The sequence below is a fragment of the Arachis ipaensis genome, chromosome B3 (assembly GCF_059453495.1).
Source record: "Arachis ipaensis isolate K30076 ecotype BB chromosome B3, ASM5945349v1, whole genome shotgun sequence".
Classification (NCBI taxonomy): domain Eukaryota; kingdom Viridiplantae; phylum Streptophyta; class Magnoliopsida; order Fabales; family Fabaceae; genus Arachis; species Arachis ipaensis.
The window spans coordinates 100,916,284-100,941,435 of NC_142438.1; the positions used below are offsets into that span (position 1 = coordinate 100,916,284).

The following is a 25,152-nucleotide window of genomic DNA, read 5'->3' on the forward strand; positions in this document are numbered from 1 at the left end:
GAAGTAGGTGGGGATCCTGTGGGGCCCACAGATCCTGAGGGAATCCTGTGGGGTCCACAGATCCTGAGGTGTTTGAGGATTTCTCATCCCTGCACCTTTTAGACGTGTAAAATGCCTTATATATGCAATCCTGGCGTTTAACGCCAGACTGCAGCATGTTTCTGGCGTTAAACGCCACTTCCTTGCTTGTTTTGGGCATTCAACGCCAATCTAAAGCATGTTTCTGGCGTTTAACGCCAGCTTTCCTCTGGGTGCAATCCTGGCGTTTAAACGCCAGATTGCGGCTTGTTTCTGGCATTTAACGCTAGTTTCATGCTCTGTTCTGGCGTTAAACGCCAGCCAGATGCTCCTTACTGGCGTTTAAACGCCAGTAAGCCCTTCCTCCAGGGTGTGCTGTTTTCAATGCTGTTTTTCATTCTATTTTTGATTTTTCAGTAGTTTTTGTGACTCCACATGATCATCAACGTAATAAAACATGAAATAACAAAGAGAAAATAAAATAAAAATGATTAAATAACATTGGGTTGCCTCCCAACAAGCGCTTCTTTAATGTCAATAGCTTGACAGTGAGCTCTCATGGAGCCTCACAGATAATCAGATCAAGTTGGGACCTCCCAACACCAAACTTAGAGTTTGACTGTGGGGGCTTTGGTTAACTCTGCAATGAGATAAGATTTTCATGCTTCCTCTCCATGGTTACAGAAGGAGATCCTTGAGTTTTAAACACAAGGTAGTCCTCATTCAGTTGAAGGACCAACTCTCCTCTGTCCACATCAATCACAGCTCTTGCTGTGGCTAGGAAGGGTCTTCCAAGGACGATGGATTCATCCTCATCCTTCCCAGTGTCTAGGATTATGAAATCAGTAGGGATGTAAAGGCCTTCAACCTTTACTAACACGTCCTCTACTAGTCCATAAGCCTGTTTTCTTGAGTTTTCTGCCATCTCTAATGAGATTCTGGCAGCTTGCACCTCAAAGATTCCCAGTTTCTCCATTACAGAGAGGGGCATGAGGTTTATCCCTGACCCAAGGTCACATAGAGACTTCTCAAAGGTCATGGTGCCTATGGTACAAGGTATTAAGAACTTTTCAGGATCCTATTTCTTCTGAGGCAATCTCAGTTGATCCAGATCACTCAGTTCATTGGTGAGCAAGGGAGGTTGATGAGCGGATAATTTATACACTTTTTGGCATTGTTTTTAGTATGTTTTTAGTAGGATCTAGTTACTTTTAGGGATGTTTTTATTAGTTTTTATGTTAAATTCACATTTCTGGACTTTACTATGAGTTTGTGTGTTTTTCTGTAATTTCAGGTATTTTCTGGCTGAAATTGAGGGACTTGAACAAAAATCAGATTCAGAGGTTGAAGAAGGACTGCTGATGCTGTTGGATTCTGACCTCCCTGCACTCAAAGTGGATTTTCTGGAGCTACAAAACTCCAAATGGCGCACTTCCAATTGCGTTGGGAAGTAGACATCCAGGGCTTTCCAGTAATATATAATAGTTTATACTTTGCTCAAGTTTAGACGACTCAAAAGGGCGTTGAACGCCAGTTCTACGCTGTAGTCTGGAGTTAAACGCCAAAAACACGTCACAAACCAGAGTTGAACACCAAAAACATGTTACAACTTGGAGTTCAACTCCAAAAGTAGCCTCTGCACGTGTAAACTTCAAGCTCAGCCCAAGCACACACCAAGTGGGCCCCGGAAGTGGATTTATGCATCAATTACTTACTTCTGTAAACCCTAGTAGCTAGTTTAGTATAAATAGAACTTTTTACTATTGTATTTACATCTTTAGTTTCATCTTGGGATCATCTTTGGATTATCTTTTGATCTATTGATCACGTTTGGGGGCTGGCCATTCGGCCATGCCTGAACCCTTCACTTATGTATTTTTCAACGGTAGAGTTTCTACACTCCATAGATTAAGGTGTGGAACTCTCTGTTCTACATGCAACAAGCTAGATTTAGTATCTCTTAGATATCTAATACAGAGGACCAAGTCCGAGATATTAGAATCTTCGTGGTATAAGTTAGAACCCATGGATGGCCATTCCTGAGATCCGAAAAGTCTAAACCTTGTCTGTGGTATTCCGAGTAGGATTTGGGAAGGGATGGTTGTGACGAACTTCAAACTCACGAGTGCTGGGTGTAGTGACAGATGCAAAAGGAGGGTGAACCCTATTCCAGTATGATCGAGAACCTCCAGATGATTAGCCGTGCCGTGACAGAGTATTTGGACCTTTTTTACAGAGAGGATGGGATGTAGCCATTGACAACGGTGATGCCCTATATAAAGCTTGCCATGGAAAGGAGTAGGAAGGATTGGATGAAGACAGTAGGAAAGCAGAGGTTCAGAGGAACGAAAGCATCTCTATACACTTATCTGAAATTCTCACGCAATGAATTACATAAGTATTTCTATCTTTATTTTTTGTTTATTTATTATTATTATTATTCGAAAACTCCATAACCATTTGATATCCGCCTGACTGAGATTTACAAGGTGACCATAGCTTGCTTCATACCAACAATCTCCGTGGGATCGACCCTTACTCACATAAGGTTTTATTACTTGGACGACCCAGTGCATTTGCTGGTTAGTTGTATCGAAGTTGTGACAAATTATAAATTAAGATTAGAGCACCAAATTTTTGGAGCCATTACCAGGGATCACAATTTTGTGCACCAGAGGTTCATCTTCCCAAGTCTCATTACTAAATAATTTGGCATTCAGCTTCATGATTGCACCAAGGTACTTGGCAACTTGCTCTTCAGTAACATTTTCATTCTCTTTAGAAGAAGAATATTCATCAGAGCTCATGAATGGCATAAAGAGGTTTAATGGAATCTCTATAGTGTCCAGATGAGCCTCAGAGTCCTTCGATTCCTCAGAGGGAAACTCCTTATTGATCTCTGGACGTCCCAGGAGGTCTTCCTCACTGGGGTTCAAGTTCTCTCCCTCCCTTGTAGGTTCAGCCATGATGGTTAATTCAATGGCCTTGCACTCTCCTTTTGGGTTTTCTTTTGTATTGCTTGGGAGAGTACTAGGAGGGGTTTCAGTGATCCTTTTACTCAGCTGGCCCACTTGTGCTTCCAAATTTCTAATGGAGGACCTTGTTTCATTCATGAAACTTAGAGTGGCCTTAGATAGATCAGAGACTATGTTTGCCAAGCTAGATGGGGTCTGCTCAGAACTCTTTGTCTTTTGCTGAGTGGATAATGGAAAAGGCTTGCTATTGCTAAACCTGTTTCTTCTACCATTATTAAAGCCTTGTTGAGGCTTTTGTTGATCCTTCCATGAGAGATTTGGGTGATTTCTCCATGAGGGATTATAGGTGTTTCCATAGAGTTCACCCATGTAATTCACATCTGCTATTGCAGGGTTCTTAGGATCATAAGCTTCTTCCTTAGAAGATGCCTCTTGAGTACTGTTGGGTGCAGCTTGCATTCCATTCATACTCTGAGAAATCATATTGATTTGCTGAGTCAATATTTTGTTCTGAGCCAATATGGCATTCAGAGTATCAATTTCAAGAACTCCCTTCTTCTGAGGCGTCCCATTACTTACAGGATTTCTCTCAGAAGTGTACATGAACTGGTTATTAGCAACCATGTCAATGAGTTCTTGAGCTTTTGCAGGCATTTTCTTTAGGTGAATGGATCCACCTGCAGAATGGTTGATGCGGGGAAAACTTGTCTCTCAACAAATCTTCCTTCGGCAAGTGTACCGAAGTTGTCGTCAAGTAAAAACTCACAATAGAGTGAGGTCGAATCCCATAGGGATTGATTGATCAAGAAACTTTAATTAGAAGAATGTTCTAGTTGAGCGAATCCAGAAATTGGGTTGAGAGTTGCAGAAAATAAAATGGCGAGAATGTAAATAACAGAAAAGTAAATGCTAGAATTAAATGAATGGAAGTAAATGACTGAAAATAAATTGCAGAATTATAAATGGGAATGGGGGATTTGCTCATAAAAGTAAATCACAGAAATTAAAGAGAATGGGTAAGATTAGAGATGGGGAGTTCATTGGGCTTAGGAGATGTTGCAATTCTCCGGATCAAGTTCATTTTCATCTCTTCCTCAATCAATGCACTCATTGATCTCCTTGGCAATCTTAAGTGATTGAATTACAATTCCTTGCAATTCAATCTCTCAAATCTTGATCAATAGCCAATTCCTTGGTCAATTGCTCATGAGAAGAGATGAAGTATGGTCACTGATTATACCACATGCATTTCCCGAACCAAGTATTGAGAGGGTTACAGTCACATACCCATCCAAACCCAATTTGGTCCAGCATGAGAAAGCATTTCTAGCTTGATCTCTTCATTCCTCTTCCAAGGTTCAAAAGAGATCCAAGTTTGAATAGCTTCTCTTCCAAGATAACTACTCAATTGGATGAAGATCGAAAGCTTTCAAGTAAAATCAAGAGGAAAGATAGAAGAAGAACAATGAAAATTAGTATTGATCCATCAAATTACAACAGAGCTCCCTAACCCAATGAAAAGGGTTTAGTTGTTCATAGCTCTTGAAAATGAAAATAAAGATGGAGAATACATCATAAAACTAGAAATTGCAAAGAAAGTAAATACAGAGAGTAATTCCTCAGCCTCCAGAACTATTTTACAATTCAAAGCTACTCCTATATATACTACTCTTCTCAGCTTCTAGTTCACTCTTCAAGTCTTTGGCCTTTAGATCTTGAGTTTGAAGCAGTTCCTTTCTTTATTTGGGCTTGGCTTTACTTGCAGAGAGAAAGTGCGGAGTGGGCAGAGACTTAAGCTCAGGGCGTAAGGAGTGTTAATCATTTAGTGAAAGTCCAAGTTCGGGAACGTTAGTGACACTTAACATTGTCACTAACGTTCCAATGCACTTCTTTGCCTCACATTAAAACCCACGTTAACTAGGTTAACGTGACTTTTAATGTTGCCTTGTCATCCTTCGAGAACGTTAGTGACACTCAACATTGTCACTAACGTTCCAGTGTGCCCCTTCTTGCTTCACGTTAAAGCTCACGTTAACTAGGTTAACGTGGCTTCTAACGTGGCCTTTGCCATCCTTCGAGAACGTTAGTGACATTCAACATTGTCACTAACGTTCCAATGTGCCCCTAGGTCTCACGTTAGAGTCCACGTTAACTAGGTTAACGTGGCTTCTAACGTGGCCATCTTTTAGCCATCCCAACGTTAGTGACAATGTTGAGTGTCACTAACGTTGGCTCATCCTTCATTTCTCATCGTTAGCTTCCACGTTAACCAAGTTAACGTGGAAGTTAACGTGACTCTTGGGGGTTGTGTGGTTGCTTCAACGTTAGTGAAAATATTGAGTGTCACTAACGTTGTCGACAACTCTTCATCCTCTACGTTAGTTCCCACGTTAACCAAGTTAACGTGGGAGTTAACGTGGTACTTAGCACCATAGGCCAACGTTAGTGACAATGTTGAGTGTCACTAACGTTGGCTTCTCTCCCTCCCCCTTAACGTTAGAGGCCACATTAACTAGGTTAACGTGGCTTCTAACGTGGCCACTTATGAGTAATTGCCAACGTTAGTGACAATGTTGAGTGTCACTAACGTTGGCTCAACTTCTTTTCTCCACGTTAGAGTTCACGTTAACTTGGTTAACGTGACTCTCTAACGTGGGCATTGATGGCTTTTTGAGAGTGTTATTGGCAATCACTTTTCTCATTAATCTTTGCAAGTTACCTCCCCTTTTCTTGCTCCTTTTTGGTCCTGAAATCAAGCAACAAAGTGCATCAAAGTTCTAGTCCCAGTCATGAGTAATGCAACATAATATTTGTCACTAAACTTATGCAAAATCCTCATGAAATCATGTAAAATGCACAATGTATGCTTGAGTCAAGGCATAAGTGAATATTTACCCAAAACTAGCTTATTTCCTAAAGAAATGCATGAAACTAACCTAAAAACAGTAAAGAAAAGGTCAGTGAAACTGGCCAAGATGCCCTGGCATCAATGGTCCAATGACATCTTTGATAGTTCAGATAGACCATCATAGAATATATCCAGAATGGTCCATTCTGAAAGCATGTCAGAAGGACACTTTTTGGTCAGTTGCTTATATCTCTCCCAAGCTTCATAGAGGGATTCACCTTCTTTCTGTCTGAAGGTTTGAACATCCACTCTAAGCTTACTAAGTTTTTTAGGAGGAAAGAACTTGGCTAAGAAAGCCGTGACCAGCTTATCCCAAGAATTCAGACTATCTTTAGGTTGAGAGTCCAACCATACTCTAGCTCTGTCTCATACAGCAAACGGGAAAAGCATAAGCCTGTAGACCTCAGGATCAACCCATTGGTCTTAACAGTATCACAGATCTGCAAGAATTCAGTTAAGAACTGAAAAGGATCTTCAGATGGAAGTCCATAAAACTTGCAGTTCTGTTGCATCAGAGAAACTAATTGAGGCTTTAGCTCAAAATTGTTAGCTCCAATGGCAGGGATTGAGATGCTTCTTACATGTAAATTGGAATTTGGTGCAGTAAAGTCACCAAGCATCCTCCTTGCATTGTTATTATTTTTGGCCATATCTTCTTCTTTTTCAAAAATTTCTGTCAGATTTTCTCCAGAGAGTTGTGCTTTAGCTTCCCTTAGCTTCCTCTTCAGAGTCCTTTCAGGTTCAGGATCAGCTTCAACAAGAATGTTCTTATCCTTGTTCCTGCTCATATGAAAAAGAAGAAGAAAGCAGAAAAGAAAATATGAAATCCTCTATGTCACAGTATAGAGATTCCTTTATATGAGTAGAAGAAAATAAGAATAGGAGAAGGAAAAGATGAGAATCCAAACACAGGGTTGAGGATAGAAGTGTTAATGGATGAATAAATAAATAGAAGGAGATTAGAGATGAGAGAAGAATTCAAAAATTTAACAAAATAAAATAAAAATATTTTAAATTTAAATTTAAAATTCGAAAATTAAAATTGAAATTAAATTAAATTAAAATTAAAACAATTAGTTAATTTAAAAAGGAATTTTGAAAAAGAGGGAAGAGATTTTCGAAAATTAAAGGTAGAGAGTTAATTGGGCAGTTTTGAAAAAATATGATTGAAAAGATATGACTAAAGAAGAAATTAAAAAGATTTGATTTTGAAAAAGATTTTGAAATTAGCAATCAAAAAGATATGATTGAAAATTAAAAAGATATGATTTTGAAGATTAAACTTGATTACTTGACTAACAAGAAACAAAAAGATATGATTTTAAAATTTAAAGATTGAACCTTTCTTAATAGGCAAGTAACAAACTTAATATTTATTTTTGAATCAATCATATTAAATGTTGGTATTAATTTCGAAAATATGAAATGAAAATAAGAAAAAGATTTTTGAAAATCAATTTGAAAAATTTTCGAAAATATTAGAAAGAAATTTTGAAAAAGATTTGATTTTTGAAAAAGTTTTTTAAAAAGATAGAATTTTTAAATTGAAAATTTGATTTGACTCATAAGAAACAACTAGATTTTAAAATTTTTGAAAATGTCAATCCAAATTTTGGAAATTTTTAGAGAGAAAAAGGAAAAGATATTTTTTATTTTTGAATTTTTAATGATGAGAGAGAGAAAAACATAAAATTGACACACAACATAAAAAATTATGAATCAAAACAACTAATGCATGCAAGAACACTATGAATGTTAAGATGAACACCAAGAACACTTTGAATGTCAAGATGAACACCAAGAACTTATTTTTGAAAAATTTTCAAGAAAAGAAAACATGCAAGACACCAAACTTAAAGATTTTTAATTTTTAGACACTAAGAATTCAAGAATGCATATGAAAAACAAGAAAAGACACAAAACGAGAAAATATGAAGATCAAACAAGAAGACTGGCCAAGAACAACTTGAAGATCATGAAGAATGCAATGCATGAAATTTTCGAAAATAATAATTTTTTTAGAAAATTAAGAAGATGCAATTGACACCAAGCTTAAAATTTGACACAAGACTCAAACAAGAAACACAATATTTTTAGTTTTTATGATTTTATTAATTTTTTCTTGGATTTTTTTTTTCGAAAATTATTTTGGGAAGAACAAAAAAGAAGAATAAAAATTTTTTTTTTGTATTTTTCGAAAATAAGAAATAAAAGCTTAAAATTAAAATAAAATTACCTAATTTGAGCAACAAGATGAACCGTCAGTTGTCCAAACTCGAACAATCCCCGGCAACGGCGCCAAAAACTTGGTGTGCGAAATCGTGATCATTCCTTCCTTGGTAACGGCGCTAAAAACTCAATACGCACGTTCATGTTCTTAATTCTGTTTCACAACTTCGTACAACTAACCAGCAAGTGCACTGGGTCGTCCAAGTAATAAACCTTACGTGAGTAAGGGTCGATCCCACGGAGATTGTCGGCTTGAAGCAAGCTATGGTCACCTTGTAAATCTCAGTCAGGCGGATTCAACTGATTTTATGAATTGATAAGTAAAAGATAAATAAAATATAAAATAGGATAGTGGTACTTATGTAATTCATTGGTGAGAATTTCAGATAAGCGTATAGAGATGCTTTTGTCCCTCTGAACCTCTGCTTTCCTGCTGTCTTCATCCAATCCTTCCTACTCCTTTCCATGGCAAGCTGTATGTTAGGCATCACCGTTGTCAATGGCCACCTGTCCTCTTAGTGAAAATGGTCCAATGCGCTGTCACTGCATGGCTAATCATCTGTCGGTTCTCGATCATACTGGAATAGGATCCATTGATCCTTTTGCGTCTGTCACTACGCCCAGCACTCGCGAGTTTGAAGCTCGTCACAATCATTCAATCCCTGAATCCTATTCGGAATACCACAGACAAGGTTTAGACTTTCCGGATTCTCAAGAATGGCCATCCATGGGTTCTAACTTATACCACGAAGATACTAATAACTCGGACTCGGTCCCCTGTATTAGATATCCAAGAGATATCCATTCAATCTAAGGTAGAACGGAAGTGGTTGTCAGGCACGCGTTCATAAGTTGAAAATCATGATGACTGTCACGATCATCACATCCATCATATTGAAGTGCGAATGAATATCTTAGAAGCGGAATAAGTTGAATTGAATAGAAAAACAGTAGTACTTTGCATTAATCTTTGAGGAACAGCAGAGCTCCACACCTTAATCTATGGTGTGTAGAAACTCTACCGTTGAAAATACACAAGTGATAAATGTTAAGGCATGGCCGAGTGGACAGCCCTCGCAAAAGTCTAAGATCGCCTAAAAAACTAATCAAAGATGATCCAAAGATATTCCAATGATATAAACATAATAGTAAAAAGTCCTATTTATACTAAACTAGTTACTAGGGTTTGCAGAATTGAGTAAATGATGCAGAAATCCACTTCTGGAGCCCACTTGGTGTGTGCTTAGGTTGAGCATTGAGCTTTACACGTGTAGAGGCTTCTTTTGGATTTGAACGCCAGTTTGTAACCTATTTCTGGCGCATAACTCCACTTTACAACCTGTTTCTGGCGTTTGACTCCTGAATGCAGCATGGAACTGGCATTGAACGCCAGTTTACGTCATCTATCCTTATTCAAAGTATGGACTATTATATATTGCTGGAAAGCTCTGGATGTCTACTTTCCAACGCAATTGAGAGCGCACCATTTGAAGTTCTGAAGCTCCAGAAAATTCGCTTTGAGTGCAGAGAGGTCAGAATCCAACAATATCTGCAGTCCATTTTCAGCCTAAATCAGATTTTTGCTCAGGTCCCTCAATTTCAGCCAGAAATTACCTAAAATCACAGAAAAATACACAAACTCATAGTAAAGTCCAGAAATGTGAATTTTATTTAAAAACTAATAAAAATATATTAAAAACTAACTAAATTATACTGAAAACTATGTAAAAACAATGCCAAAAAGCGTATAAATTATCCACTCATCAATGGTCATGCTGTCAACGCCAAGTTATCAAAAGTGAACGCCCAGTTAACTTTAGTGAACGCTCCCCTTGCTTCCAACCTTAATTTCACGAGAAAGTTAACAAAAGTGAACGCCCAATTAACAAAAGTGAACGCCCAGTTAACATTTTGAGTGCTGATTGTGAACATGGAGCACGCTTTCTTGATTTAGTTATGGGCCACGCTTTTAAAAGCGTGGCCTAAGGTTCTAAAGCGTGCCTCAACTCCAAAATGTGCCCAAAATTCCTCTTTTCTTCTTTTTAGCTTATTTTGTGCTTTTTTTACTTTTTTTTCTTCTTATTTCCTACAAAGTTTATAAAATCAAAAGATCAAAGAAATATACCATTTAAGCACAAAGAATGCAATATTTAAGCACTAATCATCAATTTCTTGTATGAAAAAGCATAAAAAAATATGACATGATGACATGTCATCATGCCGCCACCACCTCTGGGCCGGCATTACTTTGCTCCACCCCTCAATTCCCTTCTTCTATCGTTTCTGCTTGCCCCAGGTTCCCCTGTTTTCCCTTGCATTTCTTTTCTTGCTTTATCACTCTGTTTAGGTAGTTGTGTTAGCTTTATTTAATTTCAGCTTAGTTTAATTAGATTAGACATGCATGTTCTTAGTTGATTTTAGGTGGTTAGGTAGTTAGGATGTGGTTAGTAGATTTAGGTCTGATAATTGCTCTGTTCTTGCTGTCTGGGAATGGTTAATTCTTCTTTGTTTGTGCTACTGATTTGACCCTGTGCTTAATTGATTTATTGATGCTAATGGCTGCTCTTTGGGATACACAATTTTTGAATTGTGTTCGCAGTAATGATGATGTTGATATTCTATAATACTTTCCATGCTGCTGTTATTGCTAATTTTGGTTGCTGCTGTTGTTTGATGCTTTCCTACTTCATACTGTAAATTCATATGAGTTTGACATTGCTAGCTTCTTGAATAATTCATGTTACCACTCCTCTGGACTTCAATTTGAATTATCAATTGCTCTATTTCAATTTCCATTATGTTATTGCCTTAAGATTAAGGGCTGCTGAGATGTTCTTTTAATTCTGCACCTAAGTGTTTGAACTCAGCCTTGCCTGCCTGTGATTAACTCAGTGTTTTGCTACTGTTTTGGTTTATAATGCTCAATGCATATGAAGTTCGTGTGTAACTCTCATTTGAATCTGTCCTGAGTTATATGGATTAAAAATTCTGCTCATGTTTGAAAATACACCCTTTGCTTATCTGACATTATAGTTGCTAGTTTTGCATGAATCTTTCTGAGATTCATATGACTTGCTGATTCTGTTTGAAATCAAGCTTGAATTATTGATTTGCTGCTGTTTATTTACTCTGGGAATGCCCGAATTACTATCAGAATGCTGCCCAATTTTTCTGATAACTGTTTTACTCAACTTCCACTTGTGAATTGACTTTAGTACTTTTGAATTGTGATTTATTTGGTTTAAACCAAAGCCAATTCATGGGGTGATGGGTTAGCATTTCCATTCCTTTTGGTTCCCTTTCTATTTGAAATGCATTGTCGATGATTTTATTTCTTTTTTTGCTTCTTTCATTACATGTTTTATCATCAATGCCTTCCATTGTATGAATGAATGTGAGCTTGCTTGTTCTTAAACCTTTTCAACTTCTTTTAGTTAGGAACTACATTACCATGCCACTAATTCTAACCTACTTCTCTAACTTTTAACTAAATTGACTTTCCCACTTTTCTTTTTCGTTTTCACTCTTTTCAAACTAACTCTTTTAATTTCTTTCGAGGCATGATACCTGTTGTTTCTTAACAAACAAGCATTCTAAATTTCATTGTATAAAGTCTTGGATTGTGATTTTTGATTAATTTCTCTGAATCCTACTTTTCGTTCATTCCAAGGTTTTATCTCTTTATGACTCACTTCATGCTTTGGCTTTCACTCCTCTGTTGCCTATCTCCTGTTTGTTTTACTTACATATTGCCTATCTTCATGCTTTAGCTTTATTTCATAATCTGTATCCTGGGAATTCTGTCTTTCAGGATGTCTGACAGGAAAGGAAAAGGCAAGGCTAAGGCCAGCTCCGGTAAGAAGAAAAGAGGACAGTCATCCGTTGCTCTATCGGATGTTCTATCGGATGAATTTTGGTGTGAAAAGAACTTTACTGATCAAGAAAAAGCTGATCAACTTGTGCCTGCTAATGACCCAGTCAAATTTGTCAATCTTTACTGTGAACTCAAGTTTCCAGTCTTTGCGGAAAAACGGCACCTCTACTTGGAAAAGACGCTCAAAATACCAATGAAATTAAGGAAGTACACTGAACATCAGATCAAATTGAGAGGTTGGGTATTTCTGGATAGAGATCTGGCAGAGGTAAATGCATCATAGGTCCGTGAGTTCTATTCTAACTATTATAGGACGACCCTTGATGCAGTGCAGCTTAGGAGAAAGCAGATCTTAGTCATAGAGGAGGCGATAGAGGATATCCTCCATTTCCAGCCTAAAACAGATGATACAGATGGTTTTCAGAAGGCCAAGGAGTCTATTAGATTCATGAGTTTTGATTGGGATGCTGTCTGGCATACCATAGCCATTGATCCTGATGTTTCGTGGGCTATGGGAAAGTCAAAGGTAACTCCAGGGGGTATAAAGATTATTTATCTCAATGATGAGGCTAGGATGTGGCAACAGATACTGAGTAATTATGTTATGCCTAGTACTTACGATTCAGAAGTGCCAGCTGCCATCATCATCCTTATTTGGTGCGTCATGGAAGGAAAGGACCTATACCTTCCACGGCTCATCAGAAAGTACATGTCTAGAGTTCATGTCAGAGGCACCCTGCCATTTCCTTATTTGATCACCCAGATGGCTCGTCAAGCTGAGGTGCCTTGGGAGCTAGAGGATGAGAGACCACCGATTGCCGACTGCAAGAAGGTTATTCCGCACAGCAAGCGGTTCGGACCTCTAGGCCACAGACCACCTACTTCTACTACTTCTACTGATGCGGCCACATCCTCAGTAGCACCTTCAGCACCTGCAGCACCACCTGCTTCCGCAGCACTATCATCCGCTTCTCAGCCAGTCTACCATCTTGTGCACCGCCTTTTTTAGCGCCTTGATCAGATGGAGCACCGCAATCAGCGGCATTATGAGTAGTCTGAGCGTCGCAATAAGCGACGCTATGCACATCTGAAGTTGATTGTGACTACTGGGCGTACTTACATCCCCTCTAAGCCTGACACACCCTCGGAGCACTCGGAAGAGGAGGAGGATGAGCAGGAAGAGACCCAGCAGGAGGCGACTCAGCCTGAGCACCCTAGAGAGCCACAGGCACCGGCACAGCCAGCCGACAAAGCCAGTGGCACATCCTTCGACAGGCGACGATAGAGTTGCAGGTGATGATCCTTCACACCCAACTTGACTGAGAGCATCGAGGACGATGCTGTGCTTTAAGTGTGGGGAGGTCGCCGTCTCCGGCGGATTATATTTTGGTGAACCATTTCAGACTTTTGTTCTATTTTGCTTTATTTTGTTTTATTTTTTTTTAGTACTTGCACATTTCTATTTTATTGTACTTCTGTTTATTTTTACTTTGTTGCATTTTGCACTTTGGGCTTGTATATATCTTGGATATTTAACTTGAATTGCACTTTTAGTTTATTAGTTGTGATGTGGAAAAACATGGATTATTAAGTTTAGTTTACTCTTTTGGTATATGAGAAATTGATTTGATTGAAAATAGGGATAAACTAAAAACTTTTAGCTTTTCATAATCACAACATCTCATTTAGTATATATATAATAATAAATGTTGGTCAATTGATGAAATTTTCAAGGAATATATCTTTTTCTTAGAAAAGACATTTAAGATTCACATTGATTTGAGTTAAAACCTTTTGTAACTTGCACGATTTGAGTTAAGATTCACTCTTTTAGTTCTCTTGAGCTTAGCATGAGGACATGCTAATGTTTAAATGTGGAGAGATTGATAAACCGCTATTTTACGGTTTATTTTGTATTGAATTGAACAAATTTTGTCTATTATTCTCACACTTATGCATATAAATTGCGTGTTCTACATTTTCCTTCCTAATTCTGTGATATAGTTGAAAACATGTTTCCTGGGCCTTTAAACTGTCAATTTTAATTACCCTTTATTACCATTCGATGCCGTGATCTGTGTGTTAAGTGTTTTCAGGCTTTATAGGGCATGAATGACTTAGAGGATGGAAAGGAAACATGCAAAAGTGGAAGGAACGCAAGAAAATGAAGTTTTGAGAAGGTGGCAGCGACGCGTACGTGTGACTAGCCCAGAAGACAAGCGACGCGTACGCGTGAACGATGCATACGCGTGACATGTGCCACGTGCAGAAATTACAGAAAGTGCTGAGGGCGATTTCTGGGCTCCTTTTGGCCCAGTTCCAAGCCCGAAACAGATTAGAGGCTGCAGAGTGGGGGAATCATTTATTCATTTACACAACTTTCACTCACATAATTTTAGGTTTTAGATGTATTTTTCTAGAGAGAGAGGCTCTCTCCTCTCTCTAGGTTTTAGGATTCTTAGGTTTAGCTATTTTTAATTTCAGATTTCTATCTTAGTTTAATTTAGTTTCTTTTCTACTTTTATTTGTCTTAGCATTCTAGTTTATTTATTTACCTTATTGATTACTTTGTGTTGCTACTTTAGTTTATGAATTCTCATGTTAGATTTATTTTTCTATTTAATACAATTTGAGGTATTTCATATTTATGATTGCTTTCTTCAATTTATGTTATTGATGCTTTCAATTGGTTGTTTGGATTTTATTATCTCTTATTGCTTTTCTATGCTTTTATGTTGTGCCTTCCAAGTGTTTGATAAAATGCTTAGTAGGATTTTAATTTAGATTTTTCTTCTCTTGGTTTTGGTTGAGTAATTGGTGACTCTTGAGTTATCAAACTTCTTTGTTGATTGATAATTGAAAGTTGCTAGTTGATTTGGATCCCTCTGAAGCTAGTCTTTCCTCAGGAGTCGAATTGATTCATCCACTTGACTTTCCTTCATAGTTAGAGGTTAACTAAGTGGGAGCAATAGACAATTGATGTCACAATTGATAAGGATAGCTAGGATAGGACTTCTAATTCTCATACCTTGCCAAGAGCTTTCTTAGCTATTAGTTTAATTTTTTGTCATTTACTTTCCTTGTTCCTTATTTCAAAACCCAAAAATATACTATCTCATAACCAATAATAACTACACTTCCCTGCAATTCCTTGAGAGACAACCCGAAGTTTGAATACTTCGGTTATTACTTTAATTTGGGTTTGTTACTTGTGACAAATAATTTTTTGCATGAAAGGATTATTTGTTGGTTTAGAAACTATACTTGCAACGAGAATTCATTGAGGAATTCTAAACCATCAAAAACCCGCCCATCACTAAGTCATAATGACTTACCAACCATGGAGAAGCTCAATTCTCAGAAAGCACAGATCCTAGCTCATTCTCCTAGAAAAACTCAAAATTTCTGCAAACAGTAAAATATGAATTATCAGTTTTGTTTCCAACTTATGAAAACTATGACTTGCGCCGAACTTTTTCATTTTCGAAAGTAAACGGTTCCCATCTGAAAAAATTATGGCTCAGGCGGACTCTCTGACGACAAAAGTCATAAGCTTTACTCTTTTATTCTTTTCGATTATAATCAGTATTTAGGAAAATATCTTTTTCTTAGTTACTTGCTGTGATGTATTGATCAATTGGGAATTATTATTGTTTATTTCTTATCAATGAAATAAAGCCTACTTTTTTTAGAAAAAAAAAAAAGAAGTCTGCATAATATAGGATGAGTTCTTGCGATTGGTTGAACAGTGAACCCAGGATTTTAAGCTTCAAATGTTGTTAGACGTAACAGCATATACAAACCAAGAAACACAAATAAAAGCAGGGATGTTGACCATGAGGTTTAGCAAGGGATTTGTCTTGTGAAAAATAGAATAACTAATTTTGCTTATATAGTAATCATAGTGTATGACTGCATGTGAGTGACTTGTGTTAAAAACAAAATTGATTCATTGAATATTACACCACTAACCACCTGTTATCGGATTCCAATATTATTTTATAATACATTTTATTCAAACATGGACTTTTGGCTACTTTCGGTACAACGCTGATGATAAATTACTTCCACATTTTATTATATTAATATATTATTTTTATTTTTTACTAATAAATAGAAAAGAAATTAAGGCCGTGTATACGTCATAGGAAAACGTGGAAATGTGAAAAACTGAAAACTGCTGCTTGGCTGCACTTTCATCACTTCAGAATTCAGAGGAAACGGTGCACTCACGCAATTAAACAAGAAATATAAAACTATAGGATATAGTATTATTTTTTTGGATTTAACTAATTCGTGTGTTAAGAATATATTTTAAAAATATAATAATAATTTTTTTAATATTTGTAATAATTTTATAAAATATTTTTTTATAATATATTTAACTTATATTTTAAAAATATAAATTAACAAAATCTTATTTTTTAAAGAAAAAAGAAATAATAATGATACTTTTTAATTTTAATATTTGGTAAATAATTATGTTTTTTAATGTTATTAGAACTACAAATTGAATTATCAGGTTTTAAATTACACAAATCTAACTTTTAAATTTGTGATTTTAAATTTTTTTATCTTTTTAAATACACAAATCTAACTTTTAGATTTTGTATAACTAAATTTCAATACAAATCAGATTTTGATTTGTGTATCTACAAAATTCACAAAGCACTTAATTATAAAATCTGAAGATTAGATTTTTTCATTAATTTTATAACTCTCAAACTTGAGGTCAGATTTTACAATTAAAATTAAAAAAATATCCATTATGAAAAAAAGTTTTTATTTTTAATATTAGAAAATATGTGTTTCGTTGTATCATAAAAATAAAAAGTGTATTAAAAAATTGTGGAAGAGAAGTAAAAGAAATCTAAAAGTCAAATTTAAAAATCTGAAATCTAAGAGTTAGGTTTGAAATCCAAAAATTTGAGGATCAAATTTGTGTTTATAATTTTTTATTATTTTAAATTATAAATTTAAAGGTCAGATTCGTATATTCGTTAAATTTATTATTAAATTAGACCTTTTAATTGCTTATCTTCACATTAAAAAAAAATCAACTTATCTACACTAATAAATAACACAATATATTTGCTCATTTAAAAAATAATTAGCCTAAAAAAAACACACACTTATTCTATCTCTAAAAAAATCAGCCTAATAATGAAAGGTTGTTGTAATGTAATGTATTGTGACAGTTCGTACCAACAATGCTGTGGCCTGTGGGGGCTAATATAGCAAGTCAACTGTCCATTAAAAAGCAAGTATAATTTGCCGTTCAAGGCAAACTTTTTCTCTTTGTTTATAGAAAATGACGTTTGGAATGAATATGAATATGGATGTTAAATATAAAGAGAAATTGATAAAATGATAGGTGGACGAAGTCACATAGCACCAGACCACCAGTAATAGTATAATACAATAGTAAACAACAAAAAATTCAAATTAGTCTTCAACAAATTTATAATGTATTTTAAATAAATAAATTACTAATAAATTCTAATTATTATAAGATAATTAAATCTAAAAAATATCACTTTAAAATAAATTATTTCTATTTAAAATAATAAAAAAATAATTTATCTGATGAAATTAATTTTAGAATTTTAAAAAATAAAAGTTTGTTGAAAAATAAAATGTCTAATTTAAAATTTGTTGAGATCAAATTAAGTGTTTACTTGTATAACTACACTGCATGTACACTAAAATTAGTCATCAAAGTTAGTTACTAGTATAAAATACATGGTAGAAGATAAAATACAAATTAAAAATAAATTAAGCTACATATATATTTATTCACAAATACATTGGTGACTGATTTTAGTGTACAAATAACATTTTTGGTAATGATAATATAATGAATTAATAAGAAGAGGAGAGTGATGATTGAACCGTACCAACGAAACTGTCCTGTATGTGATCTCTCTCAAAGATTTCAGCACCTTTGAAGGAAGCATCAGTATTAGAGGTATCTACCCTTTTCTGCTTTCTGTTACTGTAAGCCCCTTTTATATTTTGATGTAACAGTACAGTCTACACACACATCTTTGCTCATATTATTGTTATTCTTCAATATCGATCTGAGGAAGGTTTTAACTTTTAACTAGTATCATCGAAGTTTCACCTACTCTTTTCTTGATTCTTCTTCTTTTCTTTTTCAATTCATAATGAAAAACAGAACAGTAACTGAATGGTAAATATCGTGATTTCTCATCTCTGTTCGTTGAATATTTCTAACTTTATAAAAGTTGCCGAATTGTAAATTTCTTTTCTTTGGCTTTATACTCTTACCATGATCAAGATCCCCTTTAATTTCCTGTTTTGGCTACCTGATTTAAGACATATTATAGGAAGAACATAATGAGAACAGATTAGAAGAGCTAAAGGGTAGTTTAATAATTAAGATTATAGACATAATTTACCATACAACTAACATGACTAATTTGATCCATACAAGTGATTTTCTCCCACAAAACCATGGATGCGAAGGCTCAAATGTTTTGTTATTATACGATGGTTATATGAAAACTAACAGGTACCTGAGGAAAGAAAAGAGAACATGGCGGGAAAATACTCTGAAATCAAGTTTTTATATTAGAAGACCAAAACAAACAATATGTTCAAACTTCCGAGCAACTTCAGCATGTGTTTTTTCTTTTGTAGGAACCAAACTCATCTTTTGACTCTTAAAGGACTTATTGGGATTGAGCAGTTATTTATTATTTAATAAAAAAAAAACAGTTTATTTTGTTAGGAGTTAGGACTAACTTTTCTTATATCAGCAAGCACTATCAGGTAGGTTATTATGACTCCAACGTTACTTCCACCCTGTTAAAGTATGTAGCAAACTTTATTTGTGGCATTGAAATTTTGTACTTCCCATGCATTACGCTGTGTTTAAACTTTATACATAGTAGCAAGTACTATTCTTGAATCTTGAAGTCACTCGTTATTTCTGTTTGCTATGGCAGGGGGCATCTATAAACTGAATAAATAGTGTTAAATAGACTTATTCGTTCTGTCACATAGTCTCTGAATTGAGATTACATGTCCATTATCATGAGTTGCTTTTGCTTTAGAAAAGGTAACCCCGCCAAGACTAATCATGACCAATTCGTCATTCTTGCTTCCGAGACATCCTGTAAGTACAATAATCCATATTTTCCCACTTTAGTATTTTATTTTGAAATCCTACTTCTTGGATTGATAAGGGAAAAATCTTTTGAAAAATGATTTTAAGTCTTTCATTGCATTTTCTAAACTTTTCCGACCTAAGTATTAAATGTCTAGAACTCTGAAGCTTCCTATACCATTTGACAGTTACTGTGAATGAGGTTGAGGCTTTACTTGATCTGTACAGAAAGCTAAGTGGTACAGTTATTGGTGATGGTTTAATTCACAAGGTATTTTCATTTAGGTGTATTAACACCTTTCTTATATAAGAGCCATATTATTTATGTTACTGAATTTTCTTCACATTTAAGTAGCTTTCTGAAATGATTAGTATTGAATCTTATCTGCAGGAGGAGTTCCAGTTTGCACTTCTTAGAAATAGTAGTAAGCAGAATCTATTTGTAGACAGGGTCGGTACTTAAGTAAAATTTATTTGTTTTCTTTTAACTTTAATGGATGTAAACAGTTATACAAGTTCAGTGATAAACATAAAAATTTAATACATCAATGATGCTGACATTGTATCTTTTGAAAATTGAATGCAGGTATTTGATATGTTTGATATTAAGCGAAACGGGGTTATCGAGTTCACCGAGTTCGTTCGGTCTCTGAGCATCTTTCATCCTAATACATCACCAGAGAAGAAAATTGAATGTATGAAATATGAAATTATTTGTGTTTAACAGAGAAATCAAACGTTCTTCCACTTGTGTGAGTTTTTTGTTATTGTCATATATGGCATTTATCATTAGATTAGAGCCTTTCTGATCTACTAATTACATTGATGAGGACCTGACTGTCCTAAAAACATTTTCTTACAGTTGCATTTAGATTGTTTGACCTTAGACAAACTGGATACATTGGACACAACGAGGTTAGTACTTCTTTTCTAAGCTTTCCATTGTGCTTGTGCAAGTGCTTCTTTTATATGCATCCTTAGTTTGAGGAGTGTCTAAGATAGAAAATTCAGATATAAACAAAGATAATATAGATAAAAACAAGACATACAAATTATGTTTTTATTTGTATTCTCAATATCTATCTGTATTTGTATTTTTGTATTGAGAGAGTTACCAAAAAAGAGCTAAGGTAGCGTTTGTTTTGAGGTACTGAGATAGAGACTGAGAGATTGAGATTCAGTATCATGTTTGTGATTTGTTGGTTCAGAGACTAGTACTAAAATTTTTGTTTCTGTCTCCAAAATTTCAGTATTTCAGTACCTCCAAAAAGTGGGGATACAGGGGACTAAAATTTTTAGAGATACAGACTGAAACTTTAATAACATTTTATATCTAAAATACCTCCATTTTAATTAATTAATTTTAATTTTACCCTTTAAACAAATTAAATTAGAATTTCATTCTTGTTTCAATTTCTGTCTCCCATTTTGCACCAAACAGAATACTGAGATTTATTTCAATCTCTGTCTCTTAGTCTCTGTCTCTCCGTCTCAGTTTTTCTGTCTCTGTCTCTCCACCAAACGCTATTGTTCTTTCCAAATTTGCACTTCCTTCTTATGTATCCTATTATTTGTGCATAATGTTAAACATGAAGTTGAAGGAAATGGTCTTGGCAACTCTGACTGAATCAGATGTTACTGTTCCAGATGATATTGTTGAATCAATTGTGGGAAAGGTTCCTATTCCTAGCCATATACTTATTTGTTATCCTTTAATTTCTTTACTATTTCCCTCAATCTTATATTTCAAATATGATATTTTTCAGACAATGAGGGAAGCTGACTCAAATGGAGATGGGAAGATTGATGGTAAAGAGTGGAAAGAATATGTGAGAAAAAATCCCTCTCTTATGAAGATGATGACTCTGCCATATCTAAAGTTTGTCTCTCTTCTAATCAATGAAATAGCATCTCATTCTCATATAGAGTGTGTAGACTCTGTTGATGTTGACTTGGCACTTTTTCTATTGTTGTTAGGGATATAACTCTGGCATTTCCCAGCTTTGTTTTGCGCACTGAAGTGGAACACTGCTAACCAAAAATGCACTGTGGAACCAAATTACCACATGGAAGCTCCTTTATAGAATGTGTAACTAACCATGTTAAATAAAAGCATGTCTAATATGTTAGGAAATTATTTTAATTTCCTAATTTGTTTGTGGGCAATAAATATATTAATTGTAATCATAAATTATGCTATTTCAAATTAAATAATTTATATAATGAAGATCTCATTTTTTGTTATAAATGCTAATTGAATAAGTTATTATTACTTTTGATTTGGAATTAAATGAGAATAAAACTAGATATTATCTTTTATTCCTTAGATAATTATCTTTTGGATTTTAGATATATTATCTTTTGGACTTTAGATACTATTTATATTTGGGCTTTAGGGTTTAATGGGTGCCATGCTCAAATATAAATATGCTTTCAGGGTTTCGGTCCCCAATATACCAAAGCCGACTTTGTTGCTCTTTCCCCATCAAAAGAGTTGCAGTTCAGCCACCTAGGAATACAGAAGGCTTTGGTTGAGAAAGATCGAAAGAACCACAAGATCTAAATCCTTCCATCAATTTCTGACTTTTATGAGTAAAGGTACGCTTCCACATTATGATATATTTTTGGTGATTCAATATGAATGATCTGGGTTATTGAAATTAATTTATTCCAACAAGTGGTATCAGAGCCATCCATAATTTAGTCATCGAAAATATCTCGTTTTTATTTTGGATCGACATATGCGTATATATGCGCTGTCTACGTTTAATATTGTTGTGTAGCAAAACCGTAAATCATGAATAATATTCTGTAATTCTTTATTATTATCATACATATATGTTTTATTTTGTGTATGCGTCATATGAATAAAGCTGCAACTGTTGGACGAACACAGATTAATTTTTTTTATGCTAATGGCATGGATTGCAGTTCCTTATATGCATATATATGTGTATTATCATGCATGGACATTTGTATATATTAGACATGCTTTTGTGAAAATTAATTTATTTAAAACATTAGGAATATGGTAATATGTAATTCATGCATATATTGGTCAGTCCAAAGGAAGGTCTATATTTGGCCAAATTACATACACATATTGATGGTAAATAAATATTTGGGTGACAAATTAAGAATAAAGTAATGCTTATTATTTATGCGGATAATAATCGGCACAAAGGAAGTTTATTGTTTGGCCAAATAATAAGCATTGCACACTTTTGTTTATTTTTTATTAATTATGCGGTCAATAATCGGCCCAAAGAAAGGTTATTGTTTGGCCAATTAATAGAAAATATATACGGTAATAAATAGGTTGCGAAGTTTAAGTCTCCATGTGCGCATTAAGTCGGTCCAAAGAAAGGTTTAAGGTGTGACAGGAATTTTGACAATATTTGATTACTGCAATGAGAGTATCACTTACAGTTAATTTTTCTATCCAAAGATTGAAAATTAATGTTGTTCTAGATATCTCAATATGGATTTTTTTTCCCATTATTTAACTAATATTTACTACATGTTTATTTGTTCTAATCCAGAAACTATGGCTTTAGCTACCAATATTTCTGCACAAATTAGCAGTATTCCTGTGCTGAATAGTTCAAACTTTAAAGTTTGGAAGGATACCACGGAGATTGTCCTCGGTTGTATGGATTTAGATGTAGCTCATCGAGAGGAGAAACCCACTTCCACTCCGAAAAACCTCAATGAGGTTAAAATAGAGAAAGGGGAGAGATCCAATCGAATGAGCATTATGATTATGAAACGCTCAATTCCTGAGGCATTTCGGGGCTCAATTACTGAGGATAAAGATGCCAAACAGTTCCTAAAGGATGTTGAAAAATTCTTTACTAAGAATGAAAAGGCGGAGGCAAGTAGTCTTTTGAGCAAACTTGTCTCCATGAGGTATAAAGGTAAAGGAAACATAAGGGAGTACATTATGGAAATGTCTCATCTTGCTTCAAAATTGTAAGCACTAAAGTTAGAGTTGTCTGAAGATTTACTCATGCATTTCATTTTGATTTCCCTTCCTGCACACTTTGGGCAATTCAAAGTGAGTTATAACACTCTGAAGGACACTTGGTCCATAAATGAGCTTATATCTCACTGTGTGCAAGAAGAAGAGAGGTTACAGCAAGATGAGACTGAAAGTGCTCATATGGCTTCATCTTCTCAGTATAAAAGAAAGTGTGATACTACTGCGATGTGCCTTCTCAGAAGAAAAAGGCTAAGAAACAAGATCAAGTTTCAACTTATTTCTTCTGTAAGAAGGTGGAACACATGAAGAAGGATTGTACCAAATATGCCACCTAGCGTGTAAAGAATGGTATAATTCTTACTTTCGTTTGTTCTGAGGCTAGTTTAAGTTATGCACCTGTTGATACTTGGTGGGTAGATTCTGCTGCTACTACTCATGTAAGTGTTATGACGGAGGCGGAAATCAGCCAATTAAGAAATTATAGTAAGAACAGCGTTGTAAGTACAGTTCTCAACCGACGAAAATCCGCTTATCAATTTAGAAGAATTGTCACAAAATTAGAATAAAAATACTGGGAGTAGAAATCCCAGGTCGTTTCCCAACGAGTTGACAAAAGGGTGCTATTTTATTAATCAGGAGTTTTCCGAGAAATTTTGAGAGTTGGAGAATAGAAAAATAAAGGATTGTGAATTAAAGCAATGCAAATTAAAAGAGATTTATATAATCAAATAAAAAGCCTTGACTGGGGGAATGATTAATTGAAAGTTCTATCCTTATTGGGATTCTCTCAAATGTAGTCTCAATAGGTTGTTATTTTCACTTAGTTAAGCCTTACTAAATAAAGAAAAGTCAAGTGATTGAGCTAACTCTTATTCACAAGTCCTAATCCTCTCCCTTGGGAAGGATTAGCGTTAGTGCCTAGAGAGTTAGCCAACAACTTCCAATTTAACTAATCACTTGAGCATTCCAACTCAAGGGTCTCCTTTTAATCAACCCCCAAGTCAAGTTAGGAGTCTACTCCATTGACATGAATATAACGTTCACAGAAATATAAGAAGAAGACATGATAAATTAAATGAAATAGGAATTGAAAATTAATTAAAAGTAAAAATAATTCTTTGCATTAATAAATCCCAAAATGCAACATACGTATCTGAACAGGAATAATAAGTAATCAAAAGAGTAAAGGAATAAGAAAGCAAACTAGAATAATAGCAACTTCAACGGAGGTAGTGACTCTTCTCAATATCCAAAGCAAAAGCATAAACTATAAAAACTATGAGTGTGTAGAAAACCTAGAGGAAGAGTGATTTCTCTCTAAAATTCCAATCTAAAACTAAAAACTATGTGAATGAGAATGTCTGTTGAGTCTCTGCTTGTCCCCTGGCTCTAGTCTGTGTTTTTGGACCGAAAACTGGATCCAAACTCAGCCCAAAATTGCCCCCAGCGTTTTCTGCGATTTTTACAGGTAGCGCATGTCACGCGTACGCGTCAGTCACGCATACGCGTCGTTGATCATTTTCGCGTGTCACGCGTACGCGTCAAGCACGCGCACGCGTCGCCGTGCAGACTCCGATTCACGCGCACGCGTGAGCCATGCGTGCGCGTCGCTCCTCACTGGTTATCTCCTTTATTTCATGTGCTCCTTCCATTTTGCAAGCTTCCTCTCCATCCTCTAAGCCATTCCTACCCTATAAAGCCTGAAAACACTTAACGCACAGATCACGGCATCGAATGGTATAAAGAGGGATTAAAAATATGCAATTTAAAGGCTTAGGAAGCAAATTTTCAATTATAGAACAAAACTAGGAAGGAATTGTAACATCATGCAAATTGTATGAATAAGTGTGCAAAGGCTTGATAAAAACCACTCAAATCAGCACAAGATAAACCATAAAATAGTGGTTTATCAATCTCCCTACACTTAAACATTAGCATGTCCTCATGCTAAGCTCAAGGAGACAAAAGGATGAATAGGAAAAAGTAAGACTCATGAGATGCAACCTATGAATGCAACTATATGCTGAGATGATT

At 35.2% G+C, this 25,152-nt stretch overlaps 1 protein-coding gene, 1 non-coding gene and 1 pseudogene across 3 annotated transcripts; all 3 read left to right on the forward strand.

Annotated features, from left to right (window-relative positions):
* Nucleotides 1–6,051: 6,051 nt before the first annotated feature.
* On the forward strand, nucleotides 6,052–6,159 carry LOC148571790 (small nucleolar RNA R71). Its single transcript, XR_015908354.1, has one exon. It is a non-coding gene; the product is annotated as a small nucleolar RNA R71 (small nucleolar RNA).
* A 6,509-nt stretch (nucleotides 6,160–12,668) lies between these two features.
* Nucleotides 12,669–13,289, forward strand: LOC148571791 (uncharacterized; annotated as a pseudogene).
* A 4,589-nt stretch (nucleotides 13,290–17,878) lies between these two features.
* On the forward strand, nucleotides 17,879–21,703 carry LOC107630691 (calcineurin B-like protein 7). Of its 2 annotated transcripts, XR_015907392.1 has the most exons (10): nucleotides 17,879–17,972; nucleotides 18,976–19,145; nucleotides 19,325–19,407; nucleotides 19,528–19,587; nucleotides 19,723–19,831; nucleotides 19,999–20,051; nucleotides 20,732–20,812; nucleotides 20,903–21,015; nucleotides 21,114–21,225; nucleotides 21,574–21,703. XR_015907392.1 is itself a non-coding variant. In XM_016333896.3 (9 exons), exons 2-9 carry the CDS (start codon nucleotides 19,052–19,054, stop codon nucleotides 21,169–21,171), a joined length of 651 nt encoding a protein of 216 aa, XP_016189382.1. In that variant the 5' UTR covers nucleotides 17,879–17,972; nucleotides 18,976–19,051; the 3' UTR covers nucleotides 21,172–21,441. The 2 variants fall into 2 exon arrangements, 1 of the variants encoding a protein (XP_016189382.1); XM_016333896.3 differs by lacking the exon at nucleotides 21,574–21,703 and having other exon boundaries at nucleotides 21,114–21,441.
* Nucleotides 21,704–25,152: the final 3,449 nt, after the last annotated feature.

Bases quoted from the DNA above. Each gene is read 5' to 3' on its own strand.
- LOC107630691 (XM_016333896.3), top strand. From the start codon at position 19,052: ATGTCCATTATCATGAGTTGCTTTTGCTTTAGAAAAGGTAACCCCGCC. The intron at 19,832-19,998 runs GTATGAAATATG...ATTTTCTTACAG, and splicing joins ACCAGAGAAGAAAATTGAAT to TTGCATTTAGATTGTTTGAC. The intron at 20,813-20,902 runs GTTCCTATTCCT...GATATTTTTCAG, and splicing joins TTGAATCAATTGTGGGAAAG to ACAATGAGGGAAGCTGACTC.